At 46.2% G+C, this 18984-nt stretch overlaps 1 protein-coding gene across 4 annotated transcripts in view; it reads right to left on the bottom strand.

Moving 5' to 3' along the window:
* The window catches only part of FKBP6 (FKBP prolyl isomerase family member 6 (inactive)), a 64796-nt gene that overhangs the window by 13889 nt on the left and 31923 nt on the right, over positions 1 to 18984 (bottom strand). The window contains exon 9 of one of the 4 annotated variants that reach the window (XM_039507341.1): positions 9772 to 10276. The exons of the other annotated variants lie outside the window; for them this stretch is intronic. Within the exon in view, the coding sequence (XP_039363275.1) occupies positions 10244 to 10276 (33 nt within the window). The 3' untranslated portion in view covers positions 9772 to 10243. Of the gene's footprint in view, positions 1 to 9771; positions 10277 to 18984 lie in introns of those variants that run through there. 4 annotated transcript variants of the gene reach the window in all.

Raw genomic sequence — 18984 nt, 5'->3', positions numbered from 1 at the left:
GGGGACGCTTTACCCACTACTGAAATGCAGCCACTTCTCAAATGGAACATGGCAGCTGATTTAACAGCACACAGCAACACTGCACAATACTTGAGGACAGAAAGTGAAGGAAAAGCCCAGCCAAGGTAGTTGTGTCATAAAGGCCCTGGAGGACACCTAGGGTCAATTCCCTGCTCTGCCACAGGCTTTCTGCATGACGGTGGGAGAGTCATTAGGCCCAGATCCTGCAATCAGTGGAAGTTCAGAGCCTGGAGGATCTGGGCAGCAGTCTCTCTGTGCCTCACTCTGTCGGTCTGTAAAATGGGACTACTCTGTCCCTGCCTCACAGGGAGGTTGTGAGGGGACGTTTGTGCAGTGCTCAGAAGGTACAGGGATGAAAACGAGCTAGAACTCAGACTGCAGGGGGACTAGAAGTCGGTCACGGCCTGAGTGTTAAAACCACCCTCACTCAGCTTGTGGAAAGTGCCACGGGAGCTTTAACCGGCATAAACCTTCAGACCCGGTTTTTTATTTGTGTTTAGTTGTTTGTTTATTTAGAGATTCGTTGATCTCCAGCAGCACCATGGCATGCCCAGGTAGTGCTCCGTACAGACTCGGGGAGGAGGCCATATTCTAATGGGGCACCTGGGCGCTCCTGGAAAGCCTGCCATCCAAGTACTGGTCTGGATCAACCCTGCTGAGCTTGCGAGACCTGACAGGATGAGAGCGGAACGAGTCACGGATGCAGGAACAGTCCGATACTTGATACGGGTTAGAGCAAACACCAGTTGCTGCACAGGCCGACTGCACTAGGACCCATTGAGAGCCCGACCTCCCAGGGAAGGGGTTTGAGAACACAAAATAAACAGGCATATCATGCAGGGTGAGGTGGGGCCGGCAGACACGGCCCCCCAGAGGCCGCTCCGGCCCAAGGCAGAGGGAAGAACGCAGGAATTCCAGAGCCGGCTCAGAACAGTGGGTCAGGGCTGGACTCGTCTTAGAGTGGCCAAAACTAGATGCTGCCGCCAAATTCTACAATAACGTGTCCCCAGGAGACATTTCTTCCTAAGGCCGGAGTCAATGCTTGGTTTGGGTCCTGAATCACGAGAGCCGACGTCCTTCACGCATCCAATCCCAGCGGTTGTAACGAAAGCTGTACCTACTAGTCACACTGATTGAGCTCTCGATAGGCACAGGGGCCTTGTACTCACTCCTGTCCGTGTGCAGTAACCATCTTTCAAAGACAAATGTCTTGGAGGCTTTACGGGGGGGGGGGAAGGGGGGGTGTTAGCCCAAAGTACTAAAAAAAAAAAAATAGTTGAATCATTTAATTTCTTAAATCACAGCAGGTGTGAGTTCTACTGATCCAAAGGCATCTTCAATTTGTTCACTCTCATAATTTAAAATAGACCAAGCCATTTTCTTTTTTGAACATTTAAAGGAAGACTAGTTCTGTGTAGCTTCCTCTTCGCTGGATCCTGTGCGGCTGGTGGCAGCCGGCAGCACAATTTTATTTGGGGCCAAGTTCTAAACATCCTTGGAAAGCAAAGCTCTGAATGATTAACTCCGACCCGAGTTCACAGCCCCCTGGTGAGCTGCCCCAGCGTAACCCCTCTGGCAGAAGGCCTGTCAGAGGAGCTGCGCCCCAACAACTGTGTCTCTCAGCCTTTGATTCCTTTTTGCAGCGTCTGCTTTTGTTTGAGAGTCTAGTCTATGAAGGGCTTTGTGAAAAATCTCTCGCCGTGGTATTTCTAATGCACTTCTCACCGGAGCATTGAGAAGCCAATCCCAGATCCTTCTCTAAGGTTACAGTATCCTACTCAATGTACAGTTCACAGTATATTCAATCCTGTTTGTGTCAGACGTGTACAGAGAGACCTTCAAGCTGAGACAAGCTCACGAGCTCTTCCTGGGGGGAGGGAGACTTCTCTCTGGGCTCAACAGCTGGAGCAGCTGCACATGGCCAAGGCCAGATCACCTGCACGCATGAGAAATGGGGTCAGGTCCATGTCCCGTTCACTCCTCAGCCATGTCCATCTACGAGGAAAGTTTCTGAGAAAAGCCGCCTGGAGACCAGTGAAGGATCACTACCTGCTCAGCATTTCGTTCGTTACTGCCACGGGCTGGATTTGAACACTGAGCAGGAAGTGACATCACTCTGACTTCCGGCTGGTGGCCAAACTCCACATCAGACATGTAGCCCCCCTGGTTAGCCACATCCACTGTCTGCACTCCCTGCCCATTCCCAAAGCCAACACAAAACCAGGAACCTCCCTGGGCCACAGAGAACAGGGCTTTCCAGGAAGCCAGGTCTCCCCTCAGTCACACCTTGTGCTGAGCTGTCTTGGCCAGTTTCCACTGGTGGCACATTTTACATTCAACCTGTCCAGACCCAGCCCTGTACTGACATCAGCGTCTCCATGCAAATGGCATGAGTGACATGGCAGTGCCCAGCAGGAAGCTGCTGATAAGCATGATGCAGTCAAGGAGTTCCCACCCCTCCGAAGGTGAACTGCCAGCTGTTGTGTATCATTTACAGCAAACACACAAAGGTTTGCTCAGCGTTAGCCTGCTGCTCTCAGGGCCACGACCAAGAGCCCGGCTCCCTTTCCACGTGGCCTGGTTGAGGAGGCATTTCTGAGGCTGGAGCCTCAAGTTTATCAGACCATGCAAAACGACCTGAATGTGTCAAGCACTGTGACTAACTCAACAAACAAAACCGGCTCAGGATGTGAGAGCTCTCTCCTCCCCCCACTGGCCTGCACTTCAGCAAGAACATGAGATGAAAACAAACCCGTTAACCCCTGGACTAAGCAAGGCCTCCAGCCTGTGTGTGTGCCTGAGACCTCGATGTTTCTCTTGGGCTGCGCAAGACTGGATGCTCTGCAGACAATGAACCACCCGAGGCCCCACAGCACACGTGAAGGGTTCTCCAGCCCTTTTCACCCCCCACCCACGGGCTTTGTGGCTGTCCCAGGGAATGGGTTGGAACTAGCTACTGAGCTGGAAACGCCACCTTGCATAGCCTTGCCGTTGCATTCTTCAAGACAAGAAAGCCCTCGCTGCATCAGTCTCTTTTAAAAGGAGAATGGATTTAAATAAAATACATGTCACGAAGCTCCATCCCCCTCAACCCTGCTGATGCAGGAAATGTCTTTACCACCTAGTCAAGGAATGAGCTGAGTAACCCTGTGAAGTGCACACGGTATTTCCTGAGGTTGAGCCCCAACGATGCGTGATCAAGTCGTGTCAGGAAATGCCAGATTTCAGTCCAATGGACAATGCCGGCAGCCGAAAACCACATGCATCCCTGCTCCAAAGAGAAAAATCCCCCTTAAACCAACATACAACAACAGGGAAAACCGGTGACAGAAAAAAGCAAGTGAACCCCCAAACCGAACTGCACAGATGTCCTCTGAATTTGCCCTCAGAGAACCTCATTCCTCACATACTAAAAAAACCCGCTCCATTGCCATTTGGGAGAAGGCACAAGGGTGCAGCTGATTTTGCAGCCAGTAGCAGTACCAGCACAGTGGAGCAGTGTTCCACCACCCTGGGAAAGAAAGGAATTTCTGTCTAAATCACAGATACCATCAGGTTTCTCACTTCCCTTCCACCCGAAAAGCCCAGCCCTCAGAATACTGCTGCATGAAGAAACTTTTATATATATTTTTGGAAGAGGGACTTTTTTCTGCAAAAGAACCTCTTTCAGCTAATAATGAAGTGAATATTATATTAAGAATGAAAACACAGTCAGTGTAACTTACAGAGAGAGACAGAAAACCTTTTCATAACACCCTGGCCACAAACACAACTGCCAATTAAATCAGCTTCATTCTCCAGCAACTGCCAACACAAACGAGGGGAGAGGGAGAACAGAACATGCAAAAATAGTAGCGCTCAAGGTGCCAGTTCTGGGGTTCACAGCAGTGAGTCAGCTGGCGCCAGCGAGCAGTTTCCGCTCTGCTGAGTTTCAGAAACGGCAGCCGAGAGTAAAAGGCCCGGCTTCTCAATCAGCCTGTGCTACAGCCCGGCCGCCGCGCAGGCGGCCTGAGAAATCCCGGCAGTGACAGAGATTTGACCAGCTCCGAGAAGAGGAAGCAGTGAGAGGCGACTACAACGAATCTGGGAAAGAGACACGTCGCATCAAGGGAGAAGTGACTGAATTCCCCTGTCCCTCCAGCTCTGGATGCAAGTGAGCAGAGAGGGGAGATGCACTGGGATAACCGCCTGAGATACCCACCTCGCTTTCTGAGGGCCCCATGGGGCACTGGGCTGTTACTCCTGGGCTCCTGCTCTAGTGTAAAATTATACTGGAAAACTGCTTTAAAGGCAAAACAAAACACCTTTGGTTCACTTCCTCTCTCTCCAGCAGAGCCCGTGGCCTGGCTCCTGTGACACTGAGCACTCCAGCACTGGCCACGGCCACAGCGGAGGATGTTCACTAGGTATTAAGAGTTCCTACAGTCATACGCGAACAGGCACAGAGCAGCGTTATTTCCATTACGGCCGTGCCGAGAGGTCTCCGCATGCAAGGTGCTGCAGAGACAATTCTACTCCAAATAAACACAACGGATGAAGGGTGGAGGGGAAAAGAACCTCAGAGAGGCCTCGTCACTTGTGCACGGTCATGCAGGACACCAGTGGCAGAGCCAGGACTAGAACTGAGGGCTTCAGATTGCCACACCAGTGCCCTAGCCACTAGCTGACACTGTCTCCCCAGATGGTCAAAGGCTTCATCGAGTGGAGCAACTTAGATTAGAATATTAAACAAATAAAATGGACAATTCAGAGTTCTTAGCTAGGTGTCTGCACCTCCTGACAGTCTCTGCTAGTAGAGATCTAAGCTCAGATTCTGGGTGCTATAGTCAAAGATGAATGGGTGCTGGGGAAACTTTCATGGTTTTCCAGCCCCTACTGAGTATGTTCAAACCAAGCTTAGACCGTCACCCACTTGAGAATTCCGCGTCTTTGACCCGCTGTTTGGAAAGGAATGAGTTCTCACCCTCAGCAACCACGTAGTTACAGTGCTGGTAGTCAACCAACGTGTGTTGGTGCCTAGATCTTCCATGGCCAAGCAGTCACAGGGGTGGTGAGCTAGGAAGAATGCAACCTTCTAAGTATGGAAGGCCGTGGGGTCATTGCCATGCCAAATCTTTTGCTTACAGTGACTCCATCTAGAAGAGAGAGCCTGCTGACCCCACCCCAGAAATGGAAGACAATGTGAGGGATCATGTAGCTAGTACATTAGCTTACCCTGGATGCCAGCTGTTGAAAACCAAGACACCCTTACTCTAGTAATTTCAGTTGTATTTACATTTGCATTATATTTCTTGTGTGGTTACTAGCAAAGAAGCAATTTGCAAGAGCTGGCAATAACCAGGAAATACTGACTCATCCCTCAGGCACATAAGAACCAACGTGTTAGTTTATTTTTTAGAATTAATGTTTCACAGACTGCAGGGTAGAAGTGGGAGCAGACTGTGTCCTGGTCTTTTGGCTAAGTTCAAGTAGCTGCACAGGGAAAATATAGCTGATATTATGTCTCTCTTAATTTAGCAGACAAAGGCATAACCAGATACCAGGGCCAGATGTTGACATTAGAAAAATCCAAACTAGAACTAAGACAACTTTTGACTGGTGAAGGTAACAAACTCTTGGAACAGTATACCAAGGGATGTGGTTAGTTCTACAGCTGGTTGAAGTTTTTCATCAAAAACATTTTCTTTTAATGAAAGACAGCTTTTTGATCAAAATTAAATTTTCATGGAAATCTTTCATTTTGGTCAGAGTTTTCTGGGTTCATGACAAAAAAAAACCAAAAACCTAAAATTCTCAGTAAAATTGTTTGGATTTTGGTAAAAATTTTCATTTTTCTTCATTTTTTGTTTTCTTTTTTGTGGGGAAACTGAAAAGAAATATGGTAAATTTCAGAAGAGAAATTATCCACATTTCCTGCAGGAAATAGCTGGTATTTTTGGGCTAGCTCTAGTTAAATCACATGGAGGTCTTTAAATCCATAGATTAACTGTCTCCCTAGGGATGTGCTCTAGGTAATCCACTGGTAGAGACGGGAGAACAACTCTTTCATTAGTTCCCTGGCAGTTTTTTTTTTGTTTTTGTTTTTTTAACTTTTTTGTTTTGTTTCAGGTGAACTGAAAACTGAAATTTTTCCACTATTTTTGATTAACTGAAAATTCAGACACAAAACAGTTTGGAGTCAAAAAGTGTTTCACTGAGCAGAAAACAGCAATTCACCCCCTAACCCAAAATCCTAGTAGTTAGAGCCCTCCCCTGGCACTTAGAAGACCCAAGTTTAAACCCCACCCCTCTTCCTAACCACCAGGCTCTTTGCTGTTCTGGGACGAGTCTCCAGAAGCTGCTCCCCTTTGTATAAATATTCACTGAGCCACCGAGCGAGAATGAGTCTAGTCTGGTAGTTACGGCAATCACCTGGGTCAGGAGACACTTGGGTTCCAGGTCCTGTTCCGATGAATGTTTAATTGGTACCAAGTGGAACAGCTCCTGCAGGAGAGACGGGGACCCTCACCCCAAAATAAGCAATAGCTAGTGCCCAGAGCACTCAGCTGTGATAGGGAGACCTGGGTTCAAGTCTGTGCTCCAGGTGGGTGCCCTAATCACTGGATGTAAGGGGGAAGGGATACCTCTGCCTCGTCCTCCGATTTGTGAATGGTGCCTAAATCCCCTTGTGAACCTCCCTCCTTCTCCCCCTCCCCCCGCATTAAAAGGATAATTCCTTTCACTGCAGGAATTAGTGTGTGAAATTCTATGGCCTGTGCCAGGCAGCAAACGATCACAGGGGTCCCCTCCTGGACCTAGGCCCAATCCTGAGGCCTGAGATCACTGCTTCACTTTATACACGCTGAGCAGGCCCATTGAACAAGACTATTCACGTGCATAATGCTAAGCATCGGCTTGAGATTTCTGCAGGATCCAGGCCTTAGACTCTGTGAATCACACCATACAAGTTTAGTAGTCGGCAGATTCAACCTTTGCATAAGATGGAGTCAAATACTGACATAAATTCAGTAGGTTTTCATCCCCAGCTTTATAGCACCTGTGTTCATTAACCACAACCGCCGGCATGCTAGCTTCCCTACAGTGACAATGCTGGACGGAGCTGGCTGCTGGGATAAGGTCTGAAAGCTCCTGCTGCTGAAGACATAGGCAGCTATGTAGTGGAACTCCATTATACATGTGCCTTCTTCAAGAATGTCTCTTGTCCTCATGTGGAGTCATGAAATACGCAAGCTCTCTGATTCTGGCAGGGAACGGCCACCAGCTTCTCATCAAGGAAGTGATCAGAACAATTTGTAGAAAAGATTATTAATATTCAGCAATATAAAGTCTGTTATACACTCACCCATAAAAGCTGCTTGTATTTATGAAGAGGAGGGATATATTGCCACCTAGTGTCTAGTCAATAAAATCTACAAGACTCATTTTAACATCTTTGGTATCAACCTGTTTCTTCAAACCTATCAGTGCCTAAAAGAGACATGACCCCCTAATATTTATCATCCTGAAAGAAAATGGCAAATAGAGCTAAAATAGAACTTCCTTGAGAAGCTGGCTGCACAATACATCTGACAAAAGAACAGTTAGGACAAGGAGTAAGATTAAGTCTCAGTCGTTACTGGGCCCTTTAGAAAAATCTGTCAAGTGAAGCAAGATCAGATACACACACAAAACAGAAATGACAATTCACGTTTACAATTTTATCTACATTTGTGTTGGCTTCATAACTCACAACTAAATGACCCAGCTAAGCCTTCCTGGCGTGCGTCGTACAGAGTTCAGTTGTGGTTTCCTGCTATGTGTTATTAATCAAGACCTAACATGAGCCAAGTCCCTAAATCTATTACAAATTAGGACAGTTATTAGCCCAAACTACTGTATACATGCATTTTCCTTCTCCCCAAAGAGAGAGAGTTTTAAGCTCCTCTGATCCTTTAAAAGGAGCAGATATGAACGTCTGAACTGTTCTGCTTAGTTTAACTTTTTCCTAATGAGCTAATATCCACCAAGTCCATACACACTTTCATTTTGGGCCCAGTTTTACGCTGAGTGAGACAGGTACAACTGTCACTGGAGGTCAATGGGAGAATTACATCATGACACGGGGGAGAATTTGACCCTCTGTCTAGCCAAATAGGATTGAGGGACGTACTTTCTCCATAAGCAATGAAGTCTACCATAAGTTAAATCATGCTATAAATTAAATATTTAGTACTGTGCTTACAAGACCCGGACAGATGAAGTCTTTTGGCACCCTAACTTACCAGCGTACTGTCTTTGCTTGCTGATTTTTAAGTCAGTCAATAACAGTTACGTTTGTTGTTCATGTGGAATACAAGAGCCAGAAGGTGCTCGTGAAGATGGAGAAAAACAGGTTGAGAAAGCTCAAGAGGTTTCTTTCTTGGCAAGCAGTCTCTGGAATGTGCATTCACCAGGAGCAATTCTCCTTCACACCCTGCTCATTGCCTTACCATTGATGTGCAACGTCCAGAGGGCATGAGCTGGGACGTACAGGGTGGGAGCAGTACGTTCTGCTAGCCAGTTTCCCCTTCCATGAAACCTTTGTAAGGTTTCTTACTGATTTTGTACTGGCTGTATGTTGTTTATTAGCATGCATTCAAATCTACATTTAACAACTGGTTTTGGTTGCAGCAGCGCTGGTAGCTTGCAGCGGCTGCACAAGCTGCAACCGCTGCAGGTACACACCCACATCTGCAAGCTGGCCTGCTCTGCTGCTGCTGCCTGGCTGGCTTGGGCCCTGTTGGGGTGTGGTGATGCGACAGCGATCCCAAGATGCAGTGCACAGTGTCACACACACCAGCGCTTTTATTGGCCTCCATCTCCAGGAAGGAGATTAAGAAAGCTTTTTTTTTTTTAATTATTTTTTTTGTTGTTTTGTTACTCAGCTCTTTTGCTTTTGTGAACCTCCGAGCCTCGCTTTCCTGCTCAGCTCTTTATGCTGCCCTGTTCTCAAATCATCATCTCAGAACAATCAAATGAGATCCTCCTCTGTGACTGAGTGGAGCTCCTGCCCTGCTGCTGCTGCTTATCTAAAAACAAACAGAGCTCCTGTTTGCTGCTGTCATCTCTGGCTGGCTGTAAAAACAAAAAAGGCAGAGGAGGCAGGGAAACAGCGTCGTGTTGCCTGCCTGCTGTTGTTAATTATTAAGAAAGAAAGATTAAGGGGAAAAAAAAAATGTTTTTTTTTTTAGGAAGCTACACACAAACACACTCCAAAATCCCCCTCTCTCTCTCTCTCCCCCTCCCACTAGACCCCCCCCCCCCCCCCTTGAAAAGAAAAGCAAGGCCACCACTTGAATGCTGCTGCTGCCCATAATGCACCACTCCCAACAGTGCTGCAAATGTGGCCACACACCAGCGCTGGCCCTGCACAGCTGGACGACCAGCGCTGCAAACTACCAGCGCTGCAAACTGTAAGTGTAGCCAAGCCCTCAGTCACTCTGCAAGGCAGAACCATTCCAAAACAATTCAAGGAAATCTACATGAGCTACGTGGGGAGAGCTGATATTTGGGGCAAGGGGAATAGGTAAGGGGTATATTCTGAAGTAATTTGGGATTTAGCATCAGTATGCACGAGAATGTTCATAAAGCATAACATGCTGTATTGCCTAACAAGTGAAGCAGCAAGTTGGCAAGACAAACCAAATCATGTTTTCAAATTCTGATTCCTCACTTTAGCTTCTTTAAAAAAAATCACCCTTGGACAATAAACTGGGACCAGTCCTGCTCAGATTATTTTCCAGAGATCCGTTTATTTTTTCAAAACAAAACCAAATTTTAAACATAATTATTCTAAGAACAAGCTGCGTAAATACAAATTCCCTGGCATCCTACTTTTATTTACATATTTCCTCTGAGCATCCCAAACCTTGGAAGAGGTCGGAGAAGACTGAGAAAAAGTCTGTTTCAAAATAAAGTCAATATCAGTTTCTGTGAATAATCCAGGGTTCCATTAATGAGAGAGCGTAAAGCCCGAGGGGCGGTCTCTCCTTTCCTACAGCAGAGTTTCATCTTATTTTCAAAGACGGAGACTCAAGATTTCACAAACAGGAATTAATATCTGGAAAAACATGTTGTACAAATAAAACTGAGAACAGGTTTGCAGCCTCCTCAATTCTGAGCTCTCCAATGAGACAAGGTTCCGTCCCCCTTCCTCCCAAAGCCCGGATGCCATGTTTGCGGGCTAGAGGTAGCTTCCTTCCAGTTATGGAACCGTTCCTTTCATCTGCAGAGGATTCTAGAACGAAAGCCACAATCAGCAACATTCAAACACTCATCATAAATGTCGTTTGACTAGATTGATTGGCTGTATCTGCTTAAAGCCTGGTTGATTCTCAGACATCAGTCGTGAGTTATGACTGACGTTACTGGCTCTGAAATAATTCTGTATTTATTCACAGCTCAATACACAGGGCACAGTAAGAGTGAAGTTCCCATAATATTCCTTCACCAGCCTCACCGTGGCCTGAAAGGGGATCCCATCTCTAACTGTTATGGACTCCACTCTAGCCTTTATTTACCCTTGCAGTCCACCGAGTAACTTCCCCTTCACTAGCATTTACACCCACCATATACTTGTAGATAGTTCCCACCTTAGTTTGCCAAGACACAAGTGATTCAACTCTATTCAAAAACCGTCAATACTCCCAGACCCATGATCATTTCTGTTCCTCTTTGTTTACTCCCTTCTAAATTGGTCAATAGCTTTTTGGGATCGAGGTGCCCAGAAATGAACGCAGGTACACCTGAATGTCACCCCCTTACTCTGTGACATATTTGTACAAGAAGCCACCACAATGCACTACAAACCCCTACCTAATTTGCTGTCCCCCATCACACCCAGGTCTCTTCAGCATGACGGCTTCTCTGCTTTCTTCTGCTCGCTGAATTTTTGGGTTTAAAGCATTAGCTGGCATTTTTCTAATCCGTTTGTTATTTTTTGTATGTTTTTCCAATCTGAGTCCTTTTGTGATGTTTATTGATCCTCACATCACCTAGGTTTTCACCTTATTCTAGATTAACATGGTTCAGTACTCATCATCATATCCAAACTCTGCACCAGTCATTGGATTCTTCCTTCAGCTCTACATTCTCATTTAACAAGACTCGAAGAACAGCTCTGTGTAGCTCGAACGCTTGTCTCTCTCCAAAAGACGATCCAATAAAGGATTTTACCTCCCCCCACCTTGGCTCTCATTTGTAGTCTTTCAGCTAGTTTTCACTCCAGATGATACTGTTCTTCTCCAAGTCTATTTGAATTATTTTTGTACATTTTGGACAGACGTTAAAAATGTGCCACTTAAATTCAGTTATAATCACATGTACGACGCCACTTTTATTCTCTAGTTTTATAATTCTACCTAAAAAGCCATCAAGTGTGTCAGGCAGGATTTGTTCTTTAGATCAACAAGCAGCATGGGTTACTCATGATTCTATGAAGCCCTGCCCCCCACTTCAATATCCTACTGCTCATGACGCCACAACATACGGAACTGTTTGCAGTTACAAGTGGTAGCGTTGGAAACGTTCAGGAAGATGCACTGAGGACCAAGATGATGTTCTACCCATTTGCCACACGCTGTGTCTCAGATAGAACTAACCCAGATTTAGAAGTACTCAGGCCCTAATCCCATTTAGGGTACATCTACACCAGGGGTAGGCAACCTATGGCACGGGTGCTGAAGGCGGCACGCGAGCTGATTTTCAGTGGCACTCTGACTGCCCAGGTCCTGACCACCAGTCCGGGGGGCTCTGCATTTTAATTTAAATTTTAAATGAAGCTTCTTAAACATTTTAAAAACCTTATTTACTTTACATACAACAATAGCTTAGTTATATATTATAGACATTGAAAGAGACCTTCTAAAAACGTTAACATGTATTACTGGCACGCGAGACCTTAAATTAGAGTGAATAAATGAAACTCAGCACACCACTTCCGAAAGGTTGCCGACCCCTGATCTACACAACAAAAAACCCACATGGCAGTGAGTCTCCAAGCCCCGCTCAACATACTCCCCCTCATTGGGCTTACGGTACTGGGCTAAAAATAGCCGTGTAGGCATTCTGGAGGCCAGCTCTAGCCTGACTCTCCCCCACAGCTGGGTTTCTGAGCTTGGGCTCCAACCCGATCCTGAATGTCTATTTTTAACACTGCAGTGCAAACCTGAGTCAGTCGACCCAGGCTCTGAGACTTGCTGCCGGGGGTGGGGTGGGGGTGTCTCTTTCTGCTGTGTATATGTACCCTTACACTGAAAGTCAGGCTTAAAAGAAAAGCCATTGCCAAGTTCACTAGGAGTTAATCCAAATCTGATCATGTAGTTCATGCAGAGTGAACGGTAATCAAAAAACAAAAGTAACGCAGATGCAATGGCTGTTTTATCTTCTCTTAGTTCATAGCAGCCACGTTTCACGTGTTACAGTTCCAGCAGCTATATCCACTTCAGTCTGTTTATCAAGCCAATTACATAGCTCTTGGGTCACCACCCCACTCTGCAAGCTTTTAAAAATTAACTTCCCAGTATTTATTTATCTGAAACGATATGAAGGAGAACAGGTCACAATTTCCAACTCTAACCAACCAAAACACAAAGCCCAAGAATTGGGAGCAAAACAGATACCTCACAAAAACCACGCGGAGTCCTTGTGGCACCTCAGAGACTAACACATTTATTTGGGCATAAGCTTTCGTGGGCTAAAGCTTATGCTGAAATAAATGTGTTCATCTCTAAGGTGCCACAAGAACTTCTCGTTGTTTTTGCTGATACAGACTAACCCAGCTACCACTCTGAAACCAGATACCTCACAGGCAGACGGAGGGAAAAGGCCAAGTTACAGCAGGAGGCGTCTTTTTTGCAATATTCTATCAGAACACAAAATATTTTGCATTTTTAAACCCTCTTCTGTCAAATGGCCATAAAGCACTTTACAAATGTTTCACTTGTAAGCCAAGTTCCATTTCAAGGTTATGCAAGGCAATCAGGGCCTGCTGTGACGCCAAACGACTTCAGCCGGAGCAGGATGAGGCCATTCGTTAACTCAGACGGTCTGCGCGGTCGCTACCCCCATTTTGCAGGTCAGAAAGTGAAATCCCGGAAAGATCACACAAGCCAGTAGCTGGACTGGGAGTTTCCAGACTTCTATTCTGGCACTTTACATCACTAGCCCACCCTCTCTTCAAACCAGTGTACGTCCCTCACTACTGCTAACATTGTCTAGCTCAGACTGAACCATCAGGGGGGTTGATATGAGATTGATATGCAACGTTTTGAAGCCAAACTTAAAACCACTTGTGGGTTCAGGAAGGTGGTCCAGCTCTCAGCTGCATTGGAAATCCAGCACAGGGTTGATGATATGTCATACCACTGCCAAGGGTTTGTCCTGAAAGGAGGTGGCAAGAACAAGGAATTAGGATGAGAAGGAGAAAAATCTTTATATATCAATCACTCTCTCAACTGCTAATCCACTGGCTCCAAATGCCAGTCAGTCATTTACCGAACCTGCAGCACAAATTCCTATCGGCTATGACAAAGGTACGACAGATGTTTTTAGATAAGGTATTCTGCAGTAGTCCGTACTGTATTAGAGCAAAGCATCTCTTGACCATGCTACTGCTGTTCTATGCCTTCTACGTTATGGACATACATTGCTCTTTTCATAGGTCTCTGATAGGCGTATTCAAAGATAATCACTTGATGTTTCCACTGGCTGTTAGCTGTGGCTTGGGGTGTCTAGCTGGGTGTAAAAACTGCATCTACTGAGGCTTCTTGTGCACCATAAGGGGAAAAAAAGGATCAAACTGAGAATCTTCTGTGATCATGGTTATTTGAAGTAATAAAGTCTTTACATGGAGCTAATTAAAAATATTCAAGCTGAACCCCTGAAGGCATTTCAGGGAGTGTTTGATCAGTTCATCTCTTTCATTTCCACCTAATGGCTCCACAATCCCCAAGGAAGCGGAGGGGGACTCTCTGACCTTGAAGATGAGAAGACCTGGACTGTGTTCAAGGGGCTGCTGCTCCAGCAGGTAGGAGAACTACATGCGCCAGCTAGGCCATCCCTCCAGTGTTTCTCTCCTTCCTTTAAAAGCCGTTTGGCAAGAACTACACAAAAATCAAACACAAACATACGCTTTCAAGCTCAGAGAGAAGTCGGTTATCGCTGGCTAGTTTAACTCACAGGCTTCAGGAAGACAAGAGTCAGCCATGAATTTATAGCTAGAAAAATGACATTTCACAGGTCATTTAAAAATCACAATTGCCTTTATTCTGCATTTAAAACAACAGTTAACAGGTAGCATTTAACTAATACTTTCAATGATCTTAAGCAGCCTGGCCACTGGTGCTGCAGAGTCAGATCAGCAGCAACGCAGCAGGGCTGCTAAGAGAGAACAGAGGTTGCTCCTCTAGCTCTGCTTCCCTAAGGCAGCGGGAAGAGCAGGGCTGAACAGACATCGCTTACACCAGAGCTGGGGCTCTTCCAAAAAATACGCAGGCATGGAACCTGGAAAATAAGCGCTGCACACTTCTTGACAAGGGACCAACCCAATGAGGAGAGTCCCTGCTCTTTAACCCTCATTAAATCAAGGCTCTACACGGGCCGCTCTCAAGGGACTCACTGAAACGCGTCCATCTGCTTGGCATCAAACCCATCCATCCACATGGAAACATCCCATAGTGTCAAAAAGTCCTGGATATCGTTAAATAAAAACCAGGCATGGAATTTGTGACTTCTGCGAATAAGACGCAGCCTTAAACATAAGACGAGCTTGAGCTTTTAAACTGAAGAAAAGCACTTCTCCAGGAGGGTAAGACTAAAGCTACTTTTACAAAGAGAACGAGCCAGCACGTGCTCTCTGTTTGAGGCAGAACGCATCCAATTTCAACAGGGACTTCAGCTGAAAATCTGATGATATAATATAGCCTAGGATTGTTAGGGCAGTGTTTGTACTGGGGATCCCTTTCACATAGCAAGCTTCTGAGTGCGACCCCCCCCCTTTATAAATTAAAAACACTTTTATATATTTAACACCATTATAGATGCTGGATGCAAAGCAGAGTTTGGGGTGCAGGCTGACAGCTCACGACCCCCCATATAATAACCTCTTGACCCCCAAGAGGTCCCGACCCCCAGTTTGAGAACCCGTGTTAGGGTGTGTGTTGGTTTGCCATCCTCTTCCCAGCCTTTTCAAGGCTGACATTCAGGTCAACATGGCACCTTTCATGCTCAAGCTCTAGAGAAGCACTCCATACGGCACAACCAAAGCTTGGTAACTGTATGCGCACCAGTCAAGGAGTTCATGCCCCAGATCGCCAGACCAGCCAGATTTAAAAGGAACACAGCTGGCTTGTCTAAAGTTAGCAGGAGTTTTCTTCGCCGCTTCTCACTCCTTTTGAATTCCACTGTCTAGATACACAAACTGAGGAGCTCAAAGTAGCCACTTTTGGAAAATCAGTAGGCTTGAGAGTAGGAAACAAAGTATCTGGTAGGAACGCGCAATAGCTCAGTCTAAAAATTAGAAGCTGCTTGTCCAATTGCCATGTGGCTTAAGGCTCTTATTGATTACATCTGACTGAGTAATTTAATCGGCTGGGAGTCCTGTTCTAGACACAGAAAAAGCACTCACAGCTGGGGGCCTGGGATGCAAGACGCCTGCAGTTACTGGCCTGAGGTAGTGACGGTTGCCAGGGCTGCAGCTGCTTTACGTTTCAGACCTGTCCTTTAGGATGGACCCTCAGGAAATACACTGCACATGGTTCAAGGCGTGAATTTAGATTTTTGCTACCATTTGCTGTTTGTACACAAAGTTATTTTTTTCTGATCAAGTCTGTTTAAGCTGAAGATTTTCCCCTTGAGAAAGAACTAACAATTTATATGCTCACCGCCCCAAACCCCACTCACTCCAGGAATGTGCAATTCTGGCATGGCTTCCTCATATATATTCCAACACAGTAGGAGCAGGATATTAGAAACGGAAGAAAGCGGTTTAACAAATTTGTCTCTTCCTGGTGAAGTGTCACCATCAATCTAAAAATCACATCAGCTAAAAACACGTACTTTGCTATTACCAGAACGTATCGTATCAGGAAGGGTTAAGGCAGAAGGAAAGGAATGGAACATGGATTTCACATGGTACCTTATGGCCGGACCTGAAATGCCCACTCACCTGCTTGCCATTGGCTCAAGCTCGCATTAAAAATTAAGTTTCTAGTTCTTATGGTTGTAAGGTCAGCTGCCCCCACATAAAACTGAATGCTAACCAGCCCAAGTCTGGCATTCCAGAGTCTGCAGCCAGCAGAGCGAAACTGAAGAGACAAACAACTTTTCCACTACTGCCAAATAATTCTTAGCAGCAGTGCTGCTAGACAGAGCCCCGAGCCCCAAAGGCAGGCTTTGTTCACGGAGTCCCCCCTCACTCCCATCTCCTCCAAAACAGAGGTTGAGATCAGAGCAGGGTAAGAGAGAGCCCTTCACAGCAGCCAAGCAGGAGGGTGGGGAGAAGTGTAGTAGGCAGAGACCCCCCTCCCACCTCCATCAGGAGTGCTGGGTAGGGAGGCCTCATGCTGAGAGACCAAACTCAAAGAGTAGTTATCGACGGCTCTCTGGCCAGCTGGAAGGTCCTATCTAATGGAGTTCTGCAGGGGTCAGTCCCAGGTCTGGTACTATTGAATGCTTTCATTAATGACTTGGACAATGGATGGAGAGTGTGCTGCTAAAATTTGCAGATGACGCCAAGCTGGGTGGGGTTGCAAGCACTCTGGAGGACAGGATCAGAATTCAAAATGACTTTGACAAATTGGAGAATTAGTCTGAAATGAACTAGATGAAATTCAATGAAGACAAGTGCGAAGTACTGCTCTGAGGATGGAAAATCCAAATGCACAGTTATAAAATGGGGAATTAACTGGCTAGGTGGTAGCCCTGCTGAAAAGGATCTGGGGCTTCTAGTGGATCACAAATTGAAGATGAGCCAAAAATGTGATTGATGCATGGGCAAAAAAGGCCAATATTCTGGGGGTGTATAAACAGGAGCGTCACACGTAAGACACAGGAGGTCGCCGTCCTGCGCTCCTTGGCACTGGTGAGGCCTCAGCTGGAGCACTGTGCCCAATTCTGGCCGACGTGCTTTAGGAAAGATGTGAATAAATTCAAGAGCGTCCAGAGGTGAGCAAAAGTGATAAAGGTTTAGAGAACCTGACCTATGAGGGAGGATTTAAAAAACTGGGCATGTCTAGTCTCGAGAAAAGCAGACTGAGGTGGGGACCTGATAATAGTCTTCAAATATGTTAAGGGCTGTTCTAAAGAGGACGGTGATCAATTGTTCTCCATGTCCACTGAAGGTAGGACAAGAAGTAATGGGCTTAAACTGTGGCAAGGGAGACTTAGGTTTGATATTAGCAAAAACTTTCTAACTCTTAAGGGTAGCTGAGCTCTGGAATAGGCTTCCAAGGGAGGTTGTGGAATCCCTATCATGGGAGATTTTAAGAAGAGATTGGACAAACAGCTGTCAGGTCTGGTCTAGGTTCACTTGGTCCTGCCTCAGCAGGAGGGGCTGGACATGAGGACATCTCGAGGTCCCTTCCAAACAGTATAGTTCTATGACTATGTTTCAGGCACCTACTAGCTAGATGTCTGTATTAAAGATGGTAGCCCTGAGCATGGTCCAGGGCCAGTATCCTGATAGAAATCGCAGAACCTCCTCCTTACCACAATCCCTTTTTGGAGGGAGAGAGAGCAAGGAAGATGAAGTGGGCTGGGACCTTTCACCGGGACACTGTATTTGAATTTCTCTGGTGCTACAAGCCCATCGTTTGTACCATTCCATGGGGACAAGACCTGAAGATTACCAACTCATCTCCTTATACAAATATTGATGTGAAGCAGCGTAACACAAACTTGTACCTTTTTTTTTGGCAACAAAAGTTATCACATTCCAATAGAGCAAAACACCAAAATGTACCCAGAGCAGTAATGTTACTGGAGCACACACTAGTGCCTAATGCTCTTATTCACGTCCTTGTTAGACACCATCTCCTCTATGCCTTCTTCCACATGGCCCCCTATGCATGCTCTCTCCCTGAACTGATCCACAAGGCCCCTGCCTCATCCTCGTTCTTCAAGACTCTAGATCACTTATCTAAAAAACACCCCTAATTTGGTGATCTCCTTCCCCTAATTTCGGTCTGTCCATTTGTTGTATACTGAGAGTGCCTCAGGAGACGGACTGACCCGCCTTGAAGATCTGTGAAGTGCCCATTAGAGACACTGCCATCGCTACAGCACTGCTCTGCAAACCAGAGGGAAGGGCTGGGATCTGAAGAGACAGGAGTTGCAAAACAACCCTAATAAATCTTTTTTCCTTCCTCTCCTTATGGAGGCTTTTCCCAGCAGGGGTGATTCCTAGTTAAGTTACGCCTGAAGCCTTCTTGTTATTTATAGCAGCACTCAGCCACTTCACAGAACTTCCTTCTTTATCTGGGAAACCCCCGCGGGTGGGTATTTTGCACCTGCTAAAGGAACATGCACAAATGTGTGTGAACTTGGTAGTGGCTTAGATGTGCAGCTCTGTACCATGAGTCCACATAACACGGGCATGAGGCATCTTTAAAGTCTAAACCTCAGCTACAATCGGGGGTGGGGTGGGGTGGGAGCAGCAAGTCACTGTTTGCTCAAAGCCTGGAGTTATCCCAAGTCAGGAGTTTTGACTGTATTATGCTCATACTTCTCTGTTTATTCGCAAGTCTTTTAGCTCATTAGGTCAGTTTAATTGGCAGCAGCCACTGATTCTAAGCCCAGTTATAGTCATTTCTACCTGGCAACCCCAATCCCATTGCGGCAGCCAAGTCTCGCCAATTAATAGCAGGCCTAGCAATCTGGAGCCATTCCTAAAATCTAGCTGTTTGACCTCAGGAGTCACAGTTTCCTGCTGTAATTTCAGCGGAGCTT

The sequence above is a fragment of the Mauremys reevesii genome, linkage group 20, assembly GCF_016161935.1.
Source record: "Mauremys reevesii isolate NIE-2019 linkage group 20, ASM1616193v1, whole genome shotgun sequence".
NCBI lineage: Eukaryota > Metazoa > Chordata > Testudines > Geoemydidae > Mauremys > Mauremys reevesii.
Note: the sequence above shows the minus strand (reverse complement) of the source record. Positions and strands in the feature narration are given on the sequence as shown.